At 44.8% G+C, this 18,851-nt stretch overlaps 1 protein-coding gene across 7 annotated transcripts in view; it reads right to left on the bottom strand.

The window, feature by feature from the left end:
- Positions 1-2,074: 2,074 nt before the first annotated feature.
- The window catches only part of LOC125447474 (long-chain fatty acid transport protein 1-like), a 67,882-nt gene continuing 51,105 nt past the window's right edge, over positions 2,075-18,851 (bottom strand). For 6 of the 7 annotated variants that reach the window (XM_048521849.2, XM_048521848.2, XM_048521852.2 and 3 more), the window contains exons 8-13: positions 15,524-15,733; positions 15,109-15,235; positions 13,332-13,469; positions 12,292-12,456; positions 10,357-10,503; positions 2,075-7,764 (exon numbers count right to left, since the gene is read on the bottom strand). In XM_048521849.2, coding sequence (XP_048377806.1) covers positions 7,607-7,764; positions 10,357-10,503; positions 12,292-12,456; positions 13,332-13,469; positions 15,109-15,235; positions 15,524-15,733 — 945 coding nt within the window. In that variant the 3' untranslated portion in view covers positions 2,075-7,606. The remainder of the gene's footprint in view (positions 7,765-10,356; positions 10,504-12,291; positions 12,457-13,331; positions 13,470-15,108; positions 15,236-15,523; positions 15,734-18,851) is intronic. The other variant, XR_009442987.1, reaches the window with a different exon arrangement.

The raw sequence follows: 18,851 nt of genomic DNA, 5'->3' as shown, positions 1-18,851 counted from the left end.
CAATTTTCTTTCCACATAGACCCAAAGTTTCCTCATATGACAACCAGATAACAGAAGCAAGCAAGGAGCAAATGAGGATTGTATTTTAAACACCGTCAGTCGTTAGGATCTAGAATGAGACCGAAAGGGTGCAACAAACAAATTCCATTGTAACTGAAAACAAAAGATGCTGGAAATCAAATGAGTCGGGCAGTATCCATGGAGAGAGCGCAAGCTAATGTTTTGAGTCTAGATGAGTCTTCATCAGAGCTGAAGTGAAAAGTAGAGGGGCAGCATTTATGCAACAGTGTGGGAGTGGAGTGTGGGGGAAAGAGAGGTTGCTGATAGTGCAGATTAAGTGATCGGAATGGGAAAATGGCAGAACAACGGTCTGTCTAATTGCAAACAGAAAAGGACAGATAGTGCCATTGGAGTGGGGGGGGGCAGGGGTGTGAGCGGGGATTGATTACATGGAGACAGCAAACGCAACAAATAAAGTTAAAAGAGGGGGAAGCAATGGAAGTGGGTTCACAATCTGTGTATGTTGTTTCGACAGATTCAATAGTTAAGGTTCGAGAGGCATTTGGAATAAATACTGGAAGGTGGGGACTTGCTGAGTTTGGGGAAAGAGAGTGTGCCAAGAGTGGGACTAACTGGACGGCTCTTTCAAAGGGCCGGCACAGTCATGATGGACTGAATGGCCAGCCCTGTATGGTACAATTCTAATTGTTTGAGGGAGCTGCCTTCCATAATTTACTGAGATTTTGATTTAAAAAAAGCTTTCCTTATTAACAAGAGATTTTGCACTCAGCATTGAGGGGAAGGAAGGCTATGAAAGATCCTATTCAGCCTTGACTGACTGCCGCCCCCCGCCAAATGGTGGTAAAAATGGAAATGAGGCCGTTCCCTCCAAGCAAAAAGCTAAAAGGTTTTATCTCTGGGCCATGCCTGTGCATATCCTCACGCGTGGCCTCTCAAAACGGTCCTCATAAATTTCATTGTTGAGCTGGAAATTGTTCACTGATCTCCTCTTGATTAATAGCAACGATGACAAAGGCCCTTTCTTACTAAGAAAAGGGCAGAAGCCCATGATTTCCTGAACTAAACGGGAAAGATTCCAACTCCAGCAAAAAGACTGGCCTTGGTGTCCCACGGTCTGATCCTTTGAAGACATCGGTGAGGCCACTTATGGAATACTGCGTTCAGTTCCGGTCTTTCTGCTATGGGAAAGATGTTGTTAAACTTGAAAGGGTTCAGGAAAATTTTACAAGGACATTGCTGGGGTTGGAGGGTTTGAGCTATAGGGAGAAGCTGATTAGGATGGGGATATTTTCCCTGGAGCGTCAGAGGCTGAGGGGTGACCTTATAGAGGTTTATAAAATCATGAGGGGCATGGGTAGGGTAAATAGGCAAGCTCTTTTCCCCAGGGTAGGAGAGTCCAGAACTAGAGGGGTATAGGTTTAAGGTGAGAGAAGAAAAATTTAAAAGGGACCTGGGGCAACATTTTCCCACAAAGGGTTGTGTGTATGAAATGAGCTGCCAGAGGAAGGGGTGGAGGCTGGTACAATTAGAACAGTTAAAAGGCATCTGGATGGGTACATGAATAGGAAGGATTTAGAGGGATATGGGCCAAACGCTGGCAAATGGGTCAAGATTAATTTAGGATATCTGCTTGGCATTGATGTGTTAGACCAAAGGATCTGTTTCCATACTGTCCATCTCTATAAGATCAGTGGGAATGAGGGCTGGGATTGAGAGGCTGCTATCAATGGAACTTCTTGAGTGAGAGAGAACAGTGGCTCTTCAAGTGGCCACAATCTGTCATCAGCTCACCCTCCGCAAGCGTCCTGGGAAAGAAGTGAGAGTCTACTTCATGACCCGGGCCCATGAATGGAGACTCAACAATCTGCAGGAAGCGTCATTCAGAAATAACTGGAGCACAGGAGAAAAATCACAAAGCGGCTCTTGGCAGACTAGAACTCGCTCATTGTGGAAACTCAAGTGATTGATTTGGAGAAACAGAATGCGGGGAAGCTTAAAGGCTGAGTTTTCGTGACCAAGCATAAAAATACAGTTGACAAAAGAATCAGGAGCATGAGGTTTCTCTCCATCTTTATTACTGAGCTGGGCTTATTTAAATGTCTTGGAAACCCGACTGCAGGAGAGTCATTTTACAAGAAAAAAAAACCTTAAAGTTACAGAACTGCTGCATCTTCAAAGTAGCATAAATATAGTTCTTATGGTTGTATGTAGAAGTACAGGTCTTAAGTCTAAAGGTTTCAAAAGGTAGGCATGGATGAGTTGGGCGGAAGGGTCTGTTTCCATGCTATATGGTTGTATGACATGGATACAAAGGCTGATCAGCTTACCGAGTTGGAGAGGCAAATGGGTTACCCCATTATCGATGTTGACACACATCAGACCTCTCTCAGCCGAATAAACAAACCTGGTTGTGATGGACTGCATTTCATCCAGAAAAACTGGAGGAATAGAGAAAGAGAGAGAGAGCGACAGAGAGATTCTGGACATCAGCAACAGCCATAGAGTTCCTACAGTTTGGAAAGAAGTCATTCAGCCCATCAGGCCTGTACCCGTCGTCTGTCCAGCATTGCACTCAGTTTCAGGCACTATCCCTACAACTCTGCGATTACTATGGCTAACCCATCCAGCATGCACATCCCTATGCACTGCTGAACAATTCACCTGCACATATTTGGACTGTGGGAAGAAACCCATGCAGACACAGGGAGAATGTGCAAACTCCACACAAACAGTTGCCCGAGGCTGATATCGAACCCGGGCCCCGTGTGCTGTGAGGCAGCATGGCTAACCACTGAGCCACCGTGCTCAGAATATTTTACAGAATATCTCAAAGCACTGTGCATTGAGTGTGGTGGATACAGAGCACTAGGTAACATGTGGGCAGTGGTTCAAAATCAGACAAAACTTCATGTAGGAAGAGAATTTTTCGCTCTTCAGTCCTTGCCTCTTCCCTGGCTGCTGTTTGATGTTGAACCTGTATTTTGCACTTGATGTTGCAGTTTCCAAATCCATATCAACTCCATCGAGGCTGTGTACTTCCACCTTTGTGATATCACCCATGAGGCCTCTTCTGGTGTACTGTGTCCAGTTCTAGGTGCCCTGTTATAGGAATGGTATTATTAAATTCGAGATGGTTAAGAAAAGATTTACCAGGATATTGCTGGGAATGGAGGGTTTGAGGTGTAAAAACAGGCTGGATAAACTGGAATTTTCTCTACTGAAAAGATTGAGGGATGACCTTACAAAGGTTTATGAAATCGTGAGGGGCATAGATAAGGTGAATAGCAAAGGTCTTTCCCCTACAGTAGGGGAGTTCAAAACACGGGGGCATAGTTTTAAGGTGAAAGGAGAAAGATGTGATTCATAACCAGTTAAATACTTCTTGAAGAGCAGTCACTGTTGTACCGTACAAAACAAGGCATTTACCATTTTAATTAAAATGAAAACACTCAAATGTGTTTGACAGTGTGCATCCAGCTTGTTTCTCAAAAGAGAATCTGCTGGTAATCACTCATATTTTAGGGATTAGTGTATGGACTCAAATTTGTATTGTAATCCCATAGAGTCACTATTCCTTAGTCAAATAGAATGTGTGTTTAAGGCATATTGCATATTGCAGATTGTAATGTATACAAAGTATATTTACCTGAGAGAGTGGTGCCAGTGAACACGGTTAATGTCTCTAAATGTGACATTAGAACTAACGTCTGTTGAAATCCCACTTCTGCCATGATAAATTCAGCTTCCTCCTCCTTCTGAACCATTTGGGTACCATTCCATAGCCAAAAATAATCTTCACCCTCACACAGTGAACACTTAAGGCACACAATGTTTAATGGCACTTCTACCAAGTAAGACAGAAGAATACAACACTCTGGTACTGCAACATGTCCACAGGTATAGGCAGGTGTGACCAATATGGTTAAAACATGTCGAGGAAAATTAACGTAATGCACCAATCTGTGACATGGACAGAAACTGATACTCTTAACAAAACCACTGCTTCAGATTTATGCATCACTCTCGTTACTTTTAAACATCAAGGTTTCTTACCTTGTATACCATTGTTTGAGTCAGAGCACCCAATATTCACTCATTAACAGGTGGTTCAAATACATTGTTCCTGTTAAAAAGTTTCATTTGTGCTTCTCCAATTGGTAAAATCCAAAGATATTAGGAAATTGAAATGCACTTTAATTCTGCTGAGCCCTACAGCAAATCTGTACTTTCCAATAGCATCCTCACAGCAGATAAACCAGAACAAGACAAATCCTATGAGCTTTTAATATTCCTTATATGAGAATTTTCACATTCTGTATATTAAGAAAATATATTTCTTTAAAGGCTGTTAGTTTTCAGAACTCATTCCTAGTGCCTTTGACTAGTCTTGCATTAGATTCATAAATTACCAAGATTTTGCTAAAAATAAAATCCCTTTAATTCCAGAGTTTAGGTTCTAATAGTGACACACAAGCATAATTAAAATGGACCAAAAGGTGTACCCATAGAAACATTCTGTAACCCTGCTGCCACTAATACTGTCTATGAAGTAGAAGTGAGGAAAGTATAGGCAGGAGCTTTGGAGCTTGGTCCATACAATGGGGCCTGGGCTCTGACTTTGTCCTGCCCATCTCTCCCCTTTAATAAAACCCTGGGCAATTTAGGAGATGGAACCTTAATCTCCATCTCCAGCTCCAGCTCCCCCCAACCCCTTTCTTTCCCCATGTCCCAGGCATGTTCTGTTGGTCCCCTGCCATGTTTCGGGTCTAGGGACGAGCAGAAGGGATGCTGGGTTATTTGTGGGTACTGAATTGCAGCAAGGATGCTGTGAGCCTCCTGCTAATGTCCTCACCCTTAGGAAAATAACAACAGGGCCTCGCACAGGCCATTCTTCAGGTGAGGCTGTGCTGTTGCCGGGCAGACAGGCTGCGGTGCAAGACTTGACAAATTTTAACAAACTAGACTCTTGTGCGGGTTCCTAAATGTAACAATTAAAGAGTTTCCTATGATGCAGCACACTGCTATCTCGCTGAGCCTCACACGAAATCATTTGCACCATCCGTAAGAAACCTCCCATTGCTCACTGCTCCTTTCAGATTGAGACTAGTCTTGCACTGACCTCGAAAACACTTTGCTGACTCAGTTACTTGGCGAGTGGGGGAAACATGCTGACAGTTAACAGTTGAGGGGGTATCAGCGACCAGAGATAATTCTGTTTCATGAAAACAAGGCTGCTCAAAGCATGGCCAGACTGTGAATGGTTAGAGAGAACACAGCACTGACTTAGCTGGTCTATTTAAAGCAGTTGGTCCCCGTTGTGTGGAATTAGCCAACTGTGATGAGGATAGCATCAATCGCACATCCAACGAACCCTGTGACCCTGAATTAGGGGGTAGTCGGTGGGGGAGGTTCCAGATAGGCTGTACCATTCCTGATTACTGTCCGGTTACTACTCCTGCCAGAGAGGAAGCCAAGTCTAAATATCGGTTCACAAGATTCTGCATCAAGTGACAGCAATCAAAATCCCACACATGAGTGAAGAACATCTTACCAACAAGGAGTTAGCTAGGAATTGGGATGGATCAGGGAATCGGGACGGAGCAGGGAATCATTAGGCGGAAGTATCTCTGATGGACGTAGAGAGGGGGGAGAAGAACAGAGGCAAATCTACACTAGCATTTATATGCTTCAACTGAGCTATTCTAACTTAACTGATGTAATAGTAATGCATAGCCCAGGGCTTGGTTTGTCAGGAAACATTTAAAGTAACAGTGATAGCAAATGCTAATGGCAGCATTTCCCTTCAATGTCTGTGCTCTTAGTGTAGTTCTGTTCCAGGTGTCACTGGGCCTGTGTTTACAGCAGCTTCTGTTCTGGAGTTGGTGCCAGGGTGAGGAATCAGCATTGTTTGCCCATCTTGTCTACCGAGGGGAACTGCAAATTCATTCTATTAGGGAGTGAAACAGTCCCAGAGCAATCAAACATACACCAGAACACTTTTACTTTCCCTTACTTTAACCCACTTCCACCTCCCACCTTCCACCAGGACAGAGCCTAATCTTCCAGTCAATGCCTACGTAGTGTGGCAAAGGCAGAATTCAAAGCTCACTATGTGGAGACTGGAAGGCAGATATACACACTGTAACTAGGGTACCTCGTCATGTGGCAACGCCAGGGACTGACCCCAGAGTGGAGAACTGCTGGGACTGTGGTCCCTGACGTAGCAGGTCAGGTTTTGTTAACCATAAATGGAAAGTTTGCTTTTGTCTGCCAAAATGTGGGTGCAGATTAATGAGATTACCCCGATTTAACACAAAATTATTTTAAAACTTTAAAAAGTGTTCAGGTAATAGTTTTGGAGTTTTCATGAGTGGCAAACAGAAAACGGGGTGGGGGAAGGAAATGATGGGCAAGAACAAAGGGTATATTTTGTTTCAACACACAAATCATATAAGCCCCCATTAGTGTATGTATTTCATCTGTTGTTGATCAATTGATGTTGGAATTCAAAGGGATTGACTGGCAAGAACTCTGGTCAAACCACTTCAAACTCAACAAATCATTTCCCTTCAATGTTTCCATTCACCATACACTGAGAAAATGTAGTTGGCCACGTTGAGCATTAATGCCCTAAACATTTTAAGGAAGAAATCTGTTTAGTTTCCAGCTGCAGACCACTGAAATAGTGAGTGAAGCCTTAATTAGCCCCTCTCAAAACAGCGCAGTGAATGTGCAGACACTGTCGTAACAGGTTAATGAGCCACACTCATTGTTGTGAAGAATTCACCTGGGGCAATCTGGGCCACAGGATCTCAATCACCTCCCTGCAACAACACTAAAACGTCTCCCCAACCACTTGCAGTTACATGCGAGAAAGCCACGTTCAGTGGTCAGGCTGGAAGGAGGAAGGGAGCACAAGGTGACAATAACCATGAGTGGGGCTTCCGTCTGTATAGTGACCGCTCTGTGATCGCAAGAGCACATAAATTAATTTTTTAAAAATCAGATAATGAGAGGTTGGAGGTTTAACACAGAATGGTTGGCTGTGGGCTGACTGGAGTGAGGGGGAAGGGAGAGAAAATTGTTAATGTTCACGTTTGAAACCAGTGTTCCTGTAGAGAGTTAACAACAGTGCATCGCCTGGACTCTGTGAGCGCGGCACATTTGCAAGGGCACAATGGAGTGGGTGAAGTAGGCTGTATGGAAGTTTAACAACTTCATGAAAAGGAATTGAATCTGTCCATCCCTCCTCCTCTAGCATCAGTATTGTTTCTCCTAATTTATGAATTCTTGATAGGACATTGGAACAGTGGGCACTGAGTGTAGATTACAGCCCAACTTTAGAGCCATTCCAACAATCACTTTGAGAAACCAGAGTTTGCTCTATGTGACAAAGAGTACTCAGAAGGGATCACACCCAGCTCTCTAAACTTGGCGAAGTGGAGTTTCATTTCACAGGGCCTTTTGTTTCCTTGCTCCGGGGAGGTTTGGACTCAACTCTTCATATAAGTCAAGCCCTCCCTTCACCTTTTTCCAGGTAATTTAAAAAAAACAGTGTTAGCTCCCCAGTACTCGCTCTCTTAAACTATAGGTGGTAATTTCCAGCCAGGATAGTGTCATAAACTTTCTTGTCAAGGTGGATGTACTTCCCCAGTTTGGAATCCAGGAAGTAGAGTCTGTCACTTGTCTGATGCAAGTCAAAACCTTCCTTTCGCAATCTTGTCTTCTGGATTTTGAAAGTACCTGGAACAGTACAAAGATCTGATTACCAAATCTGACTGCGTTAGGATGCCTATATTCACAACCTGAAAGCACTCATTTCCGTAATCAAAATTATTTGAGAGCTACTGTTGAGCGAAATTCATCCCAAACGTTCAGAGAATATCCACGAAAAGAGAGAGAGAAGGCAAATACAGGAGAAACTCAGCAGGGCTGGCGGCATCTGTGGAGACAGAAATGGAGTCAACATTTCTGTTCTAGGTCTAAGAACTGAGACTGTCACTCTGTTTTTCCCTCTAGACATGCCACCCACCTCCAGGAACTCCACACTAGCAATGGGTTTAAAAAAGGACTACATTCTCACTTGGACGATAAAACTTTGGGAAACAATGGAACACAGAAGCCACAATAACAGAATGTCGCTTGAAGCCACACCAGGTCAGAATTTGAAACAGGAGGGATTTATTTGTGTATGTTTTAATTTAAAATCAGCAAAGAAAAAAAAAATCACTGCGAGGATTGGTACCTTAGGGCTCATCCACATTTGTTCAAGCTCTAATCCATTATAAACATTAACGGTATAATTAGCAGCCTCAGATCCCTCTTCACATCAACACCCAGGGTTGCTGCCCACACCACTCAGCACATGGGCTGGGAGGAACATTGCTTACCATGGTAAGCAATCTACCATCACAGAGGCTGGAACTCCGACGGGGAAGGGAGGGGGAGGCGTACAGAATAGCAGACTTGGAAGACTGGCGGGGGAAGGTGTGGCCGAAAGTGAGGAGAGGACGGTGGAAGCCGGACACCGAAAGGTTGTTGGTGCGACTTTACAGCACTTCCACAAAAATTTCCGAAGATGTTGGAAGGTAGAGTGGGCAGAACCAACTGGCAAGAGGCAAAAGCATGCTCAAGGGGTTCTAACAGTGGAGCCGAGGTGAGAAACGTCGCAAGTATGATAATGAGCTGCCTTTGGCGATGAAGGGTTGTGGAGCTTGCAGGTCAGCCCAGATTCAGACAGGAAGTCAAGGTCTGCACAGCCTTGCTGTGTGCAAGTCACAGGGAGTTCCAGAAGTGAATCAAAATGACTCCAGCAGTCTTCCTGATGTCCGGCTAAAGAAGGGCTGGATTCAAAGGTTGGTAAGATTGTACATCATTGTAGGGAAAGGAGACCAAAGTGGGGTAGCTCCTACACAGCCCGAGGACTGACCCTGTGGTCATGGGTGGTATCACCGTGGGACGTACAGGGATCCTCGGGTGACTTAGAAACTAAGGTGATTTGATGGAAGGAAGGAGAAGCATTTGCTGGAAATCTGACTGGGTCCCTAGAAGAGAGACAGAGATATTCCCTGAATAGGAAAATGAGTAAAAGCACAAAATGTTAAATTTTACAGCGGGAGGGAGGGAGGGAGGGAGGGGAGCCAGCAGGGACAATTCATCTTGATCCCAGTTACAAGTGATACCACTCACAATTGTGGCCAGGGGAGTTCAGGGCTTAGACAGCAAGAAGCTTCATCTGAAAGGACTTAATCGAGTAGTTGGTGCGAAATCACTTGACAGATTTGATTTAGGAACCAGTTCTTTTGGTGGAAGGCAATGAAAAGGAGCAAGGACAGGATAACCTCACAATTAAGTGGGTTTTTGGGGCTGATGAACATATCTTCACACACAAAGAAGTCAAGATCTAGAAACTCCCCTCCGAGAAAGCAGTTGAGGCTGGTGGGGGAGTGCAGTCCCTGACGTGGGTTGAGTTTTGTTAAGGACAGTGTTATGGGATGTGGAACCAAGATGGAGTTGAAGATTCATTTTCAGCCAGGATCTATGGAGTGGTGGAATAGGCTGCAAGAGCTGAATGGTCTCCCCGTTAGCCGGCAAATTACTAGAGGAAAGCAAACTCCACTCAAAGGGGTAAGACAGGGTGTGCTATTAGGCCTCTGTCTCATCTTCTCTTGCGACTTTGAGATGAGTAAGGTCTGTCAGGAGAAATCTACTGTACTGCATTGCTTGGGACGGGGCAACAAGATATATCCACTTCTGCAAATGGGAAAAATTAAAACTAGATACCACTAGCCCCAAAGACACAACAACACCTCTGTATGCATGCCATTTGCTACATAGAGCCATATAGCACAGAGACAGACCCTTCGGCCCAATCACTCCACGCTGACCATGTTCCCAAACTAAGATAGTCCCACCTGGCTGCACTTGCCCATGTCCCTCCAAACCTTTCCTATTCATGAGCTTACCTTAATGCCTTAAAAATGTTGTAACTGTCCCCACATCTACCACTTTCTCTGGAAGTTCATTCCAAATATGAACCACTCTCTGCATAAGAAAGCTGCTTCTTGTGCCTTTTTAAAATCTTTCTTCTCTCGCCTTAAAAATATGTCCCATAGTTTTGAATTCCCCCAGTCTAAGGACAAGATCCTTGTCATTCACCTTATCTGTAGCCCTCATGATTTTATAAACCTCAATAAGGTCACCCCTCAACCTCCTACGCTCTAGGGAAAAATGTCTCAGCCTATATTTATAACTCAAACCCTCCACTCCCAACAACACCCTGGCAAATCTTTTCTGAACCCTCTCCAGTTTAATAATATCTTTCCTGTAACGTACTTGTGGTGTCCACAACAGGGAGGATGCGGAGGAAGACTGGCCTGGCATACGGGGGTAACACCTTTATCAAGTCCTGGTAGAAGAGGTCAGGATCGATTTTGTTGTCGGGATCAGCGATGGCAGCCATTCCAGCCTTCCCTTCGATACCTAGCAGGGGAATGGAGCAGAAATGTCAGTGGGACAGGCAATCAAATACAATACTCCTAATGTGGGAAAACAAGGAGCTGAGGCTCAAACCACCGCAATGGACCAGACAACTTCCGTGGACAGAGAAAGATACAAAGTTTCAGGACCGCCACCTCTTGTCGCTCACAGAATGGTGGTGTTGCCGGTAAGACCAGCATTTATGGCCTGCATTTCCTGACCTTTAGAAGGTGGTAGTGAGCTACAAATGGCCAATTCTAAGAGCAGTAAGATATCAACCAGATTGTTGTGGGTCTAGAGTCACACGGTGATCAGACCAAGTGAGGACAGAAGATTTCCTTCCCCAAAGGATACCAATAAACAAGACGGGGCTTTTGTGACTCCTATGATTATTACTCCATGTCCATGACTTATTATCCACTTAACATATCCACCAATTTACTGCACCCATGAAACGGCAAGCTGCTTTTGGTTCTGACAAAGTGTCAAGATCACATCCCCCTAAACACTGCCTGATCTGACCAATTGTGCGCTTTCGAGAAGTTTCTGCGCGCACAGCCAGTTTGCCGAGCATGAACAAAATACTGTCGGCAATTGCAATCTTTAAGTAACTAGGTTAAAAAGTTCCATACCTTCTGTTGTAGTTTTGTTTGCTCATTGGTGCCCACAACTTGGGAATGATTGGTGAATGATGTGGGAGTGCTGCACTTTGTTTCCATGAGCGCCAGTGTAAATCATTGCTGGGTTTCTCAATGGAGACAGACTGCACATTCAAACAAAGCCAAAAATATTGTTATGCCTGCACACCAAGTCATTAGCTGGCCAAGCCACCCTAACCCTACTGCAATTCTGCATAAAATTTAAGTCACTTTAGTTGTCAGTTATCACAGCTTCAATAATACTCGAGAAGCTCAACATCATCCAAGGCAAAGCAGCCCATTTAATTGGCACCTGTAATAGGGTTACGGTTGAAAGTCCACTGCCTTCACTACTGGCACGCAATTGGAACGGAGTGTACCATCTACAGGACACACTGGAGCAACTCCCAGGTTCTTCTGGCAACACCTTCCTAAATCTGCAACCACTCCCACCCAGAAGGTCAAGGGCCTCAGTTACATAGAACACGTTTACCTACAAATTCCCCTCCAAGCCACTCACTATCCTGACTTGGAAATACATTGCCCTTCCTTCAGTGGAACTTCCTCCTGATCACTATTGGGAGGTACCTACACTTTCTGAACTGCAACAGTCTGATGAGGTAGCCAAGCAGCACTTCATCAAGAACAATCAGGGATGAGCGACAATCGGCAGCCAGTGACACCCGTGTTAAGATAAACATAAGTAGCAGGAGCAGTAGGAGGTCACTCAGCTCCTTGAGCCTCCTCTGATATTTAATAGGATGATGTCTGACCTTCTATTTCACAACCATTTACCCCGCACTATCCCCGTATCCCTTCATGGTTTTAACAATCTCAGCCTTGAACATAATGACTGACCTGCACAACTTTCTGCAGCACATCATTCCAAAGATTCACCATCCTCCGAGCGGAGAAATTCGTGCTTGTCACAATCCTAAACAGCTGTCCCCCTTATCCTGCGACTGGGTCTCTTGGTTCTCAACCACCCAGCCAGGGGAAACAAACTTGCTGCAATCTATACAAGAAACACGGTGTTGCCTGGTCTACTGTGGTACATCTTCCACACTCTGCTTAACAGGGCTTGAGGACAGGAGAGTATTGTGCCCAGCACTGAGGAAGGGGAATAGTGGGGATAACTGAGCAGCCTGCCTACCTGGCACTTCCACCCCGTACACTGCCACATCAGTCATGTTCAGGAGGTGACTCAGGCAGCCCTCCACCTCTGTGGTTGAAACATTCTCCCCTCGCCACCGGAAAGTGTCGCCGCTCCTGTCCTTGAAGTACATGTACCCGAGCTCGTCCATAACCAGAACATCACCTGCAAGCCAGAGACAAGGCAAAGGGAATTAAGAGGTGCTCCACAATTAAACTGGAGGATCCCATTAAAGAAGCACGAATGGTTCACATTCAAGTTATTCAGCAGACAAATCTAAAAATCAAAAGGATTCCAAGAACTCCCGTCAGGATTGCAAGAATGTAACAGGCAATACAGCGCAGTCATTACTCTGTAGGCAAATATATCCAGCAAGATTCCACCAACTTGTAAACCAGGAGTTGGGGTGATTTCAAACAATGCCCTGGGAGAGTAGGCATTAATTTGAAGACAAAGTCAGGGCCAGGGTTCATGCTTCATTAATACCACACTGAGTGTCACCCTAGGTTCTGTGCTCAAACCTCTTCAGAGAGCCGCGAATGAATGAGCTTCTGACCGTGGGGAGCGTACCAGCCACTGAAACAAATTAACAATCTTGTGCATTTAATGGACAATGAAGGATTTGTGAAGCTTTGCAAACACTCATGGGAAACATTGCAGCCAGTTTGGACACAAGGAGGTGACCACTGCAATCATGTTTAATGAATGTCGGCTACAGGATAAATATTGGCCTGGACGCCAGGGAGTTCACTCCTCACTCAACTCATTCAAAGTGGGGCTGTGGGATCTTTCACATCACCTGAGGTGGGGTGGCTGGGGTTTGGCATTGGCTTAACATCTCACCTGTAAGAGAGCACCTCTGGCAGCAGGAGGTCCCCCTGGATTTCATACTCACATTTTAGGGATGGGACTTGAATGGACAACCATCTAATGCAGAGGTGAACATGCTACTGAGACACGGGTCAAATGGGTAGTATATGTGTAAAATGCGCTACACTTGTCCTGTGTATCATTAGTTGCACCTTTAATGGAGTTTGTACCTGACAGGTAAGCGCTGTCTCCTTTCTTAAAGACGTTGTAAGCAATCTTTTTGCTTGTGGCCGACTCATTGGCGTAGCCATCAAACCGGCGAAGGGGGTCCTGCTGGTTAATGCGGCCTACCAGCTGCCCAGGCTCACCTGGATCAAGAGAAGGAGAAAGAGGTCTAAAGATGGAGCAATTCACTGTAGATTCCACTCAATGCAGGCCCATGGGCTGAAGCTGCAGGGAGCTGCTCTCCGAGTTCAGGCTGATTCAGAACATCCACACAGAGCAAGGAAGGGAAGAACTTGCATTTCTGTAGCGCCTTTTGGGCTGCTGAGGTGTTCCAAAATGCATCACAGTCAACTGACAAGCTACACTCCTTCCTGACTCGGGAATATAATTGACATTCCTTCACTGTCATTTGGTCAAAATCCTGGAATCCACTTCCTAACATCTCTGTGGGTGTCCCTACACCCCAAAGACTAAAGTGGCTCACAAAGAGATCACCTTCCTAAGGGCAGTTAAGGATGGGCATAAAATGCTGGCTCGGCCAGCAACACTCACATCCTCTGAGAGAATTTAAAAAATATACTATTGGAAACAGGTCAGATTCTTTCAAGATCTCTTTCTCTAGTTGCAACTCTGCCAATATTACAAAATTCCTGGTGCAGAGTGAAGGTGAAACAAGAACATTGTGTCCTAGTTTCGGGGAAGGCTGGCTGTGACAATGATATCTAGGATACACACAAGAGATAAACAGTTAGGGCTGCAGAGAACCACCGCACAAATAGCAAAATGCCACCGCTCCTTTGCACACTCCTTACATATGGATCTAAACAGTAAAATCCTGCAAGAAAGTGGGGGGAATGTAGGGAATAAAATTGAAGAAGCCAGGCATTTGCAAGAGAACAATGTGGGATTGGTTTAGTTACAAACACTTCCAATTAAATGCCTTCCAAAATTAGTAAACGTCAGGCACAATTCTGACTAACTCCACTAGATGGTGACAGGTTCACACAACAGCAGGTGAAATAACTCCACAAAATCCAGTATCCTGTCATCAAGTCACCCTTTATTTACACTTCATAGCACATGACACTGGCCCAGCTAGCTCAGAGCTGGATCCAACAGTGAGCAAAGCCCCTGACACTTCTGCTTATGTCTGACAGCCAGGGCTCCCTGATTAGATCGGGTTAACAGCCCCAATCAGGGAACTCTAGTTCTATGAGACACAAAAGCAAAAGTTGCTGGAAAAGCCCAGCAGATCCGGCAATATCTGTGAAAGAAAAAACAGAGTTAACGTTTCGGGTCCGGTGACCCTTCCTCAGAACTGGACCTGAAACGTTAACTCTGTTTTTCCCTTCTTGGATGCTGCCAGACCTGCTGGGCTTTTCCAGCAACTTTGTCTTTGTTCCTGATTTACAGCATCCTCAGTTCCTTTGGTTTTTATCTAATTCTATGAGATCCATCTGGCTGACATTGTTCCAATCATTGCAGCGCATATATCGCACTAGTCTTTCTACCTGTTGAGTTCTTGTTTTGAGTTCATTCCAGTTTAACCAGAAAGCACGCCCACTCTATTCTGGCTCTCAGGATTCCAAGGAGAGTGAGCAAAGTGACCTCAGTTCCCACAAAATCTGCAGAGCCAATCCTGAACTGCAAGCTGCTTTTGCAGTGAACGGGGCTGGGGTGGGAGCACTGGTGGCTAATGACTTGGAAAAAGCAGCACAAACTCTTCCAGAAAATCCCTCAGGGATTGATTAGCACTTGGCAACTGAGATTCTCAGTGATTACCTGGTTTGCAGGGGATGCACAGCCCATTGGGGCCCCGGATAAGCTCGAGCGTGTCTTCATTAACCTTCAACAGACGGATAGGGTAGACTTGGGGCAAAATACGGCTGTTAAAGCCACAGGCCCCTACCTGCACAGAAAAACAGAAGGAAGATCCTGATTCAGTACTGAATAACTGACATAGTAAGAGAGCTAAATATGCAAGTTAGAAGCATCTACGGTGAAATTGGTAGCTTTATTGCGATGGCATGTGTTCAAAACTCTCAATGGAACCCTCCTTCTCAAGTCATTCCTAATCTCCATTCTACCATGCACTGCCCACCACCAAACATCCCATCGGTCAGGGTGGGCTGGTTGTTGGGATATCATTTTCTGTATAGTGCCAGAGTGAGATAATGCCAAGCTGCTGAGTACCCACCTTGCCGTCGAGGTTGGCGATGGCACAGTTGCACTCTGTTGCCCCGTAGAACTCTGCCATTTGCTTGATGCGAAAGCGGCTGGTGAAGGACTCCCAGACAGAGGGTCTCAAGCCATTACCAATCGCCATACGGACGTGGTGCTGGGTTTCAGCCTGGCGGACCGGTTGGTTAAGGAGATACCGGCAGATCTCGCCAATGTACTGGACAATCTAAAGAGCAATGGTCAGGGAGGTTAACAATTTAATGTCCTCCATCGCAAGGTGCCTACAATATGAAGGAGTTGAAGTCACGTTACAGTTATTTAAGCTCTAAGTGCACCCCTGTTTACAACAGTGCATCCTGCCACAGAGTCTGCACTGAAAATGGAAATACTGTTTAAGAGGAAGGACAGGTGCAGATGGATCAGAATGTTGGCTGGTCAAAAACAGTTAAATTTGTGTGGGTTGCCAAGACTAGATCTGTATTCCCTTGTGTAAAGGTAACTGAAGACTGATGTAATTGAAGTTTTTAAGATTAGTTAACTGTTCCTCACCACTAGTGCCTCTGGTCAGGTGCAGGGGAGGCTTCGGACAAAGGGGGAAGAACCTTAGGCAGAGAGCCAGGCCATTCAGAGGTGGGGCCAGGACTGGAAATCCGGGGCTCTCTCCCCACAAAAAAGACCAGATAGAGGGGTCAACTGAGCACGTCAAAACTGAAATGATTCTGATCTCTGAGGGTAAGGGGCTTAATTGTTGAACCTAGTCGGGTGGATGGAGTTAATGTGTAGACCAACCATGATCTAACTGAATGGTCGAACAGGCTGAAAGGCTTCTTCATGCTGTCCGTAAACAAGGCAACATCTGGTCTCCTTCACTTCTCCTTTGTGATTCAAATAGCACCACGCCCAGTCCTGTGCCTGCAGTGAGATAAACTGACTCAGCATCACTGCAGCAGCGCTGCTACTGGCTTTGATATCTCAGTATCCATCACTGAGAAACATTCTTGCTGTAGGCATGGTCTGCTGTGAATCTAGCTTTGCAGAGGAATCAAACAAGGCAATGAAAGCTCAAAGTCTCAGCTTGGGGAGGGGGGCCATGATCGACAAAGTAGGGGTGTTGCAGGAGGAACTGCATCTCAGAATAAGTGACAGCAACAAAGACGGTGATAGCAACATAAAATGCTGGGGCTAGGGAATTTACAGTGTAGTCAAGCTCAGTTCCCACAATCCTATTTGCTTTTCCTTAAGATGACCTGGAACCGGGGACATAATCTCAGAATGAATGATCAGCCACTTAGGACTGAGATGAAAAGGGTGAATCTTTGAAATTCTGCACCACAGGACTGTGGACACTCATTCAATGGCTACAAATTGATCCTTGTCAAGCTCCCTGGGTGTCGTTGGAGCTGCACTCATCCAGCCAAGTGGGGAATATTCTACCTACAATCCTGATTTGTAGATGCAGGATAGACTTTGGGGGCAGTAGCAAATTTGGCAGAATATTTATAAAGGGGGACAATGACCTTTATACACAAACATAGAAAATAGATGCTAGAATAGGCCATTCAGCCTATCTTGGCTGCTTTGTCATTAAGTATGAACCTAACCGATTCTCTATCTCCAAGGCATACTCCTGCTCTCTTCCCAGACCCCTGTCAGCTTCAGTGCCTTCTTAAACATATTCAGTGACTTGGCCTCCACATATTGAACAAAGCAATGGATAGGCTGGGATAGTAGCAGTTTAAAAGGAAGGGAAGGCAAAGTTCCTGGAATGTGTTCAAAAGAATGATCTATAGCAATAGATTTTCAGTCTAATGAGGCTGAATTACTACTGGACCCGGTTCTTGGGAATGTACAGCAAGTGACAGTGGGAGAGCTTTTGGGAGATAGTGATCATTACATCATTAAGTTTCAGATAACAATGGAAAAGGATAATTAACAATTTACACTAAGAACATTTAATTGAGGGAAAGCCAGATTTAATGCTGGACAATGGGCCAACAATAAAGAAGAGATGATTTTTCCACTCAATGTACATTCCTTTGAAAGAGAAGAGTGGAGCAAACATATCCAGAGCCCTCCCTGACAAAAGATTTATAATTATGATAAAGAAAAACAACAGTGTTTACGACAGATGTCAGTCAGAAAATACAACTGAGAGACAGGCTGATCACTGAAGGTTCAGAAAGGTAGGGAAGAAATAAATGACAGAAGTAAAGTGCGATAGGAGACAGGCAGCCAACATAAAAAGAAATCACAAAATCTTCTACAGATAATAAACCTCACAGAGCCAGGAACCCGGGTTCAATTTCAGCCTCAGGCAACTGTCTGTGTGGAGTTTACACATTCTCCCTGTGTCTGCGTGGGTTTCCTCCAGATGCTCCGGTTTCCTCCCACAGTCCAAAGGTGTGCAGGTTGGGTGACTGGCCATGGGAAATTGACCATAGTGTTCACAGAAGTACAGGCTAGGTGGATTAGCCATGGAACATGCAGGGTTAGAGGGATAAGGTAGGGCAGTGGGTTGGGGTAGGATATTCTTTGGAAGGTTTACGTACACCCGATAGGCTGAATGGCCTGCTTCCACACTGTAGGGATTTTATACCAATAGGTAAATAGTTAAATAGTAAATAGTAATGGAGCCAATTTAGGACCAAAAAAAGGGATGGAAGCAGAGGGCACGGCTGAGGTATTAAACAAAAATGGTGCAGTCATTTTTCCTAAGGATAATAACAATACCTGGCATTAGGGAGGGGAAATGGAAATTCAATTGCTGAAAGGAGTTAACATTGATAAGGTGATAGCATTGAGTAGGATGTTGCACAAAAAGCTGACAAAGCACAGGACTAAATGAGCTGCGATAAGGGTACTGAGAGAACCCAAAATGAATATTGCAAAGACACTCGCAATAATCTTTCAGTCTTCCTCAGACTCAGGGTGGTCCCGTTTCCTCTCTGTTCAATAAAAGTGCAAGAATAAACCAATGAACTACAGATCAGTTCAGCGTAACTTCAGTGGTCGGAAAACTTCTAGCCTCAATAAAACAGTCACATGGACAATCGTGGGTTAAATGATTAAAAATCTTCAGGGGAACATCATATTTAACCAGTTCACTAGAGTTTGTTGTTGAGGCAGAGGTTCGATCAGGATAAAGCTGTTGATGTAATATGTATGGACTCTGAAAGTATCTGATAGCATGCTTCATAACAGATCAGCGGGCTAATTCTGAGCTTGTGGACATAAAATGGACTGACAACAACCAGAATTATGGTTACTGACTATTTTTCAGGCTGGGAGAAGGTTTGTAGCTGGGTTTTCTATGTTTTAATGTTAGGACCCTTTTGTGATGTACA

The sequence above is a fragment of the Stegostoma tigrinum genome, chromosome 35, assembly GCF_030684315.1.
Source record: "Stegostoma tigrinum isolate sSteTig4 chromosome 35, sSteTig4.hap1, whole genome shotgun sequence".
Taxonomy (NCBI): Eukaryota; Metazoa; Chordata; class Chondrichthyes; order Orectolobiformes; family Stegostomatidae; genus Stegostoma; species Stegostoma tigrinum.
The sequence above is the reverse complement of the archived record's forward strand: the minus strand, read 5'-3'. Positions and strand labels throughout refer to the sequence as shown.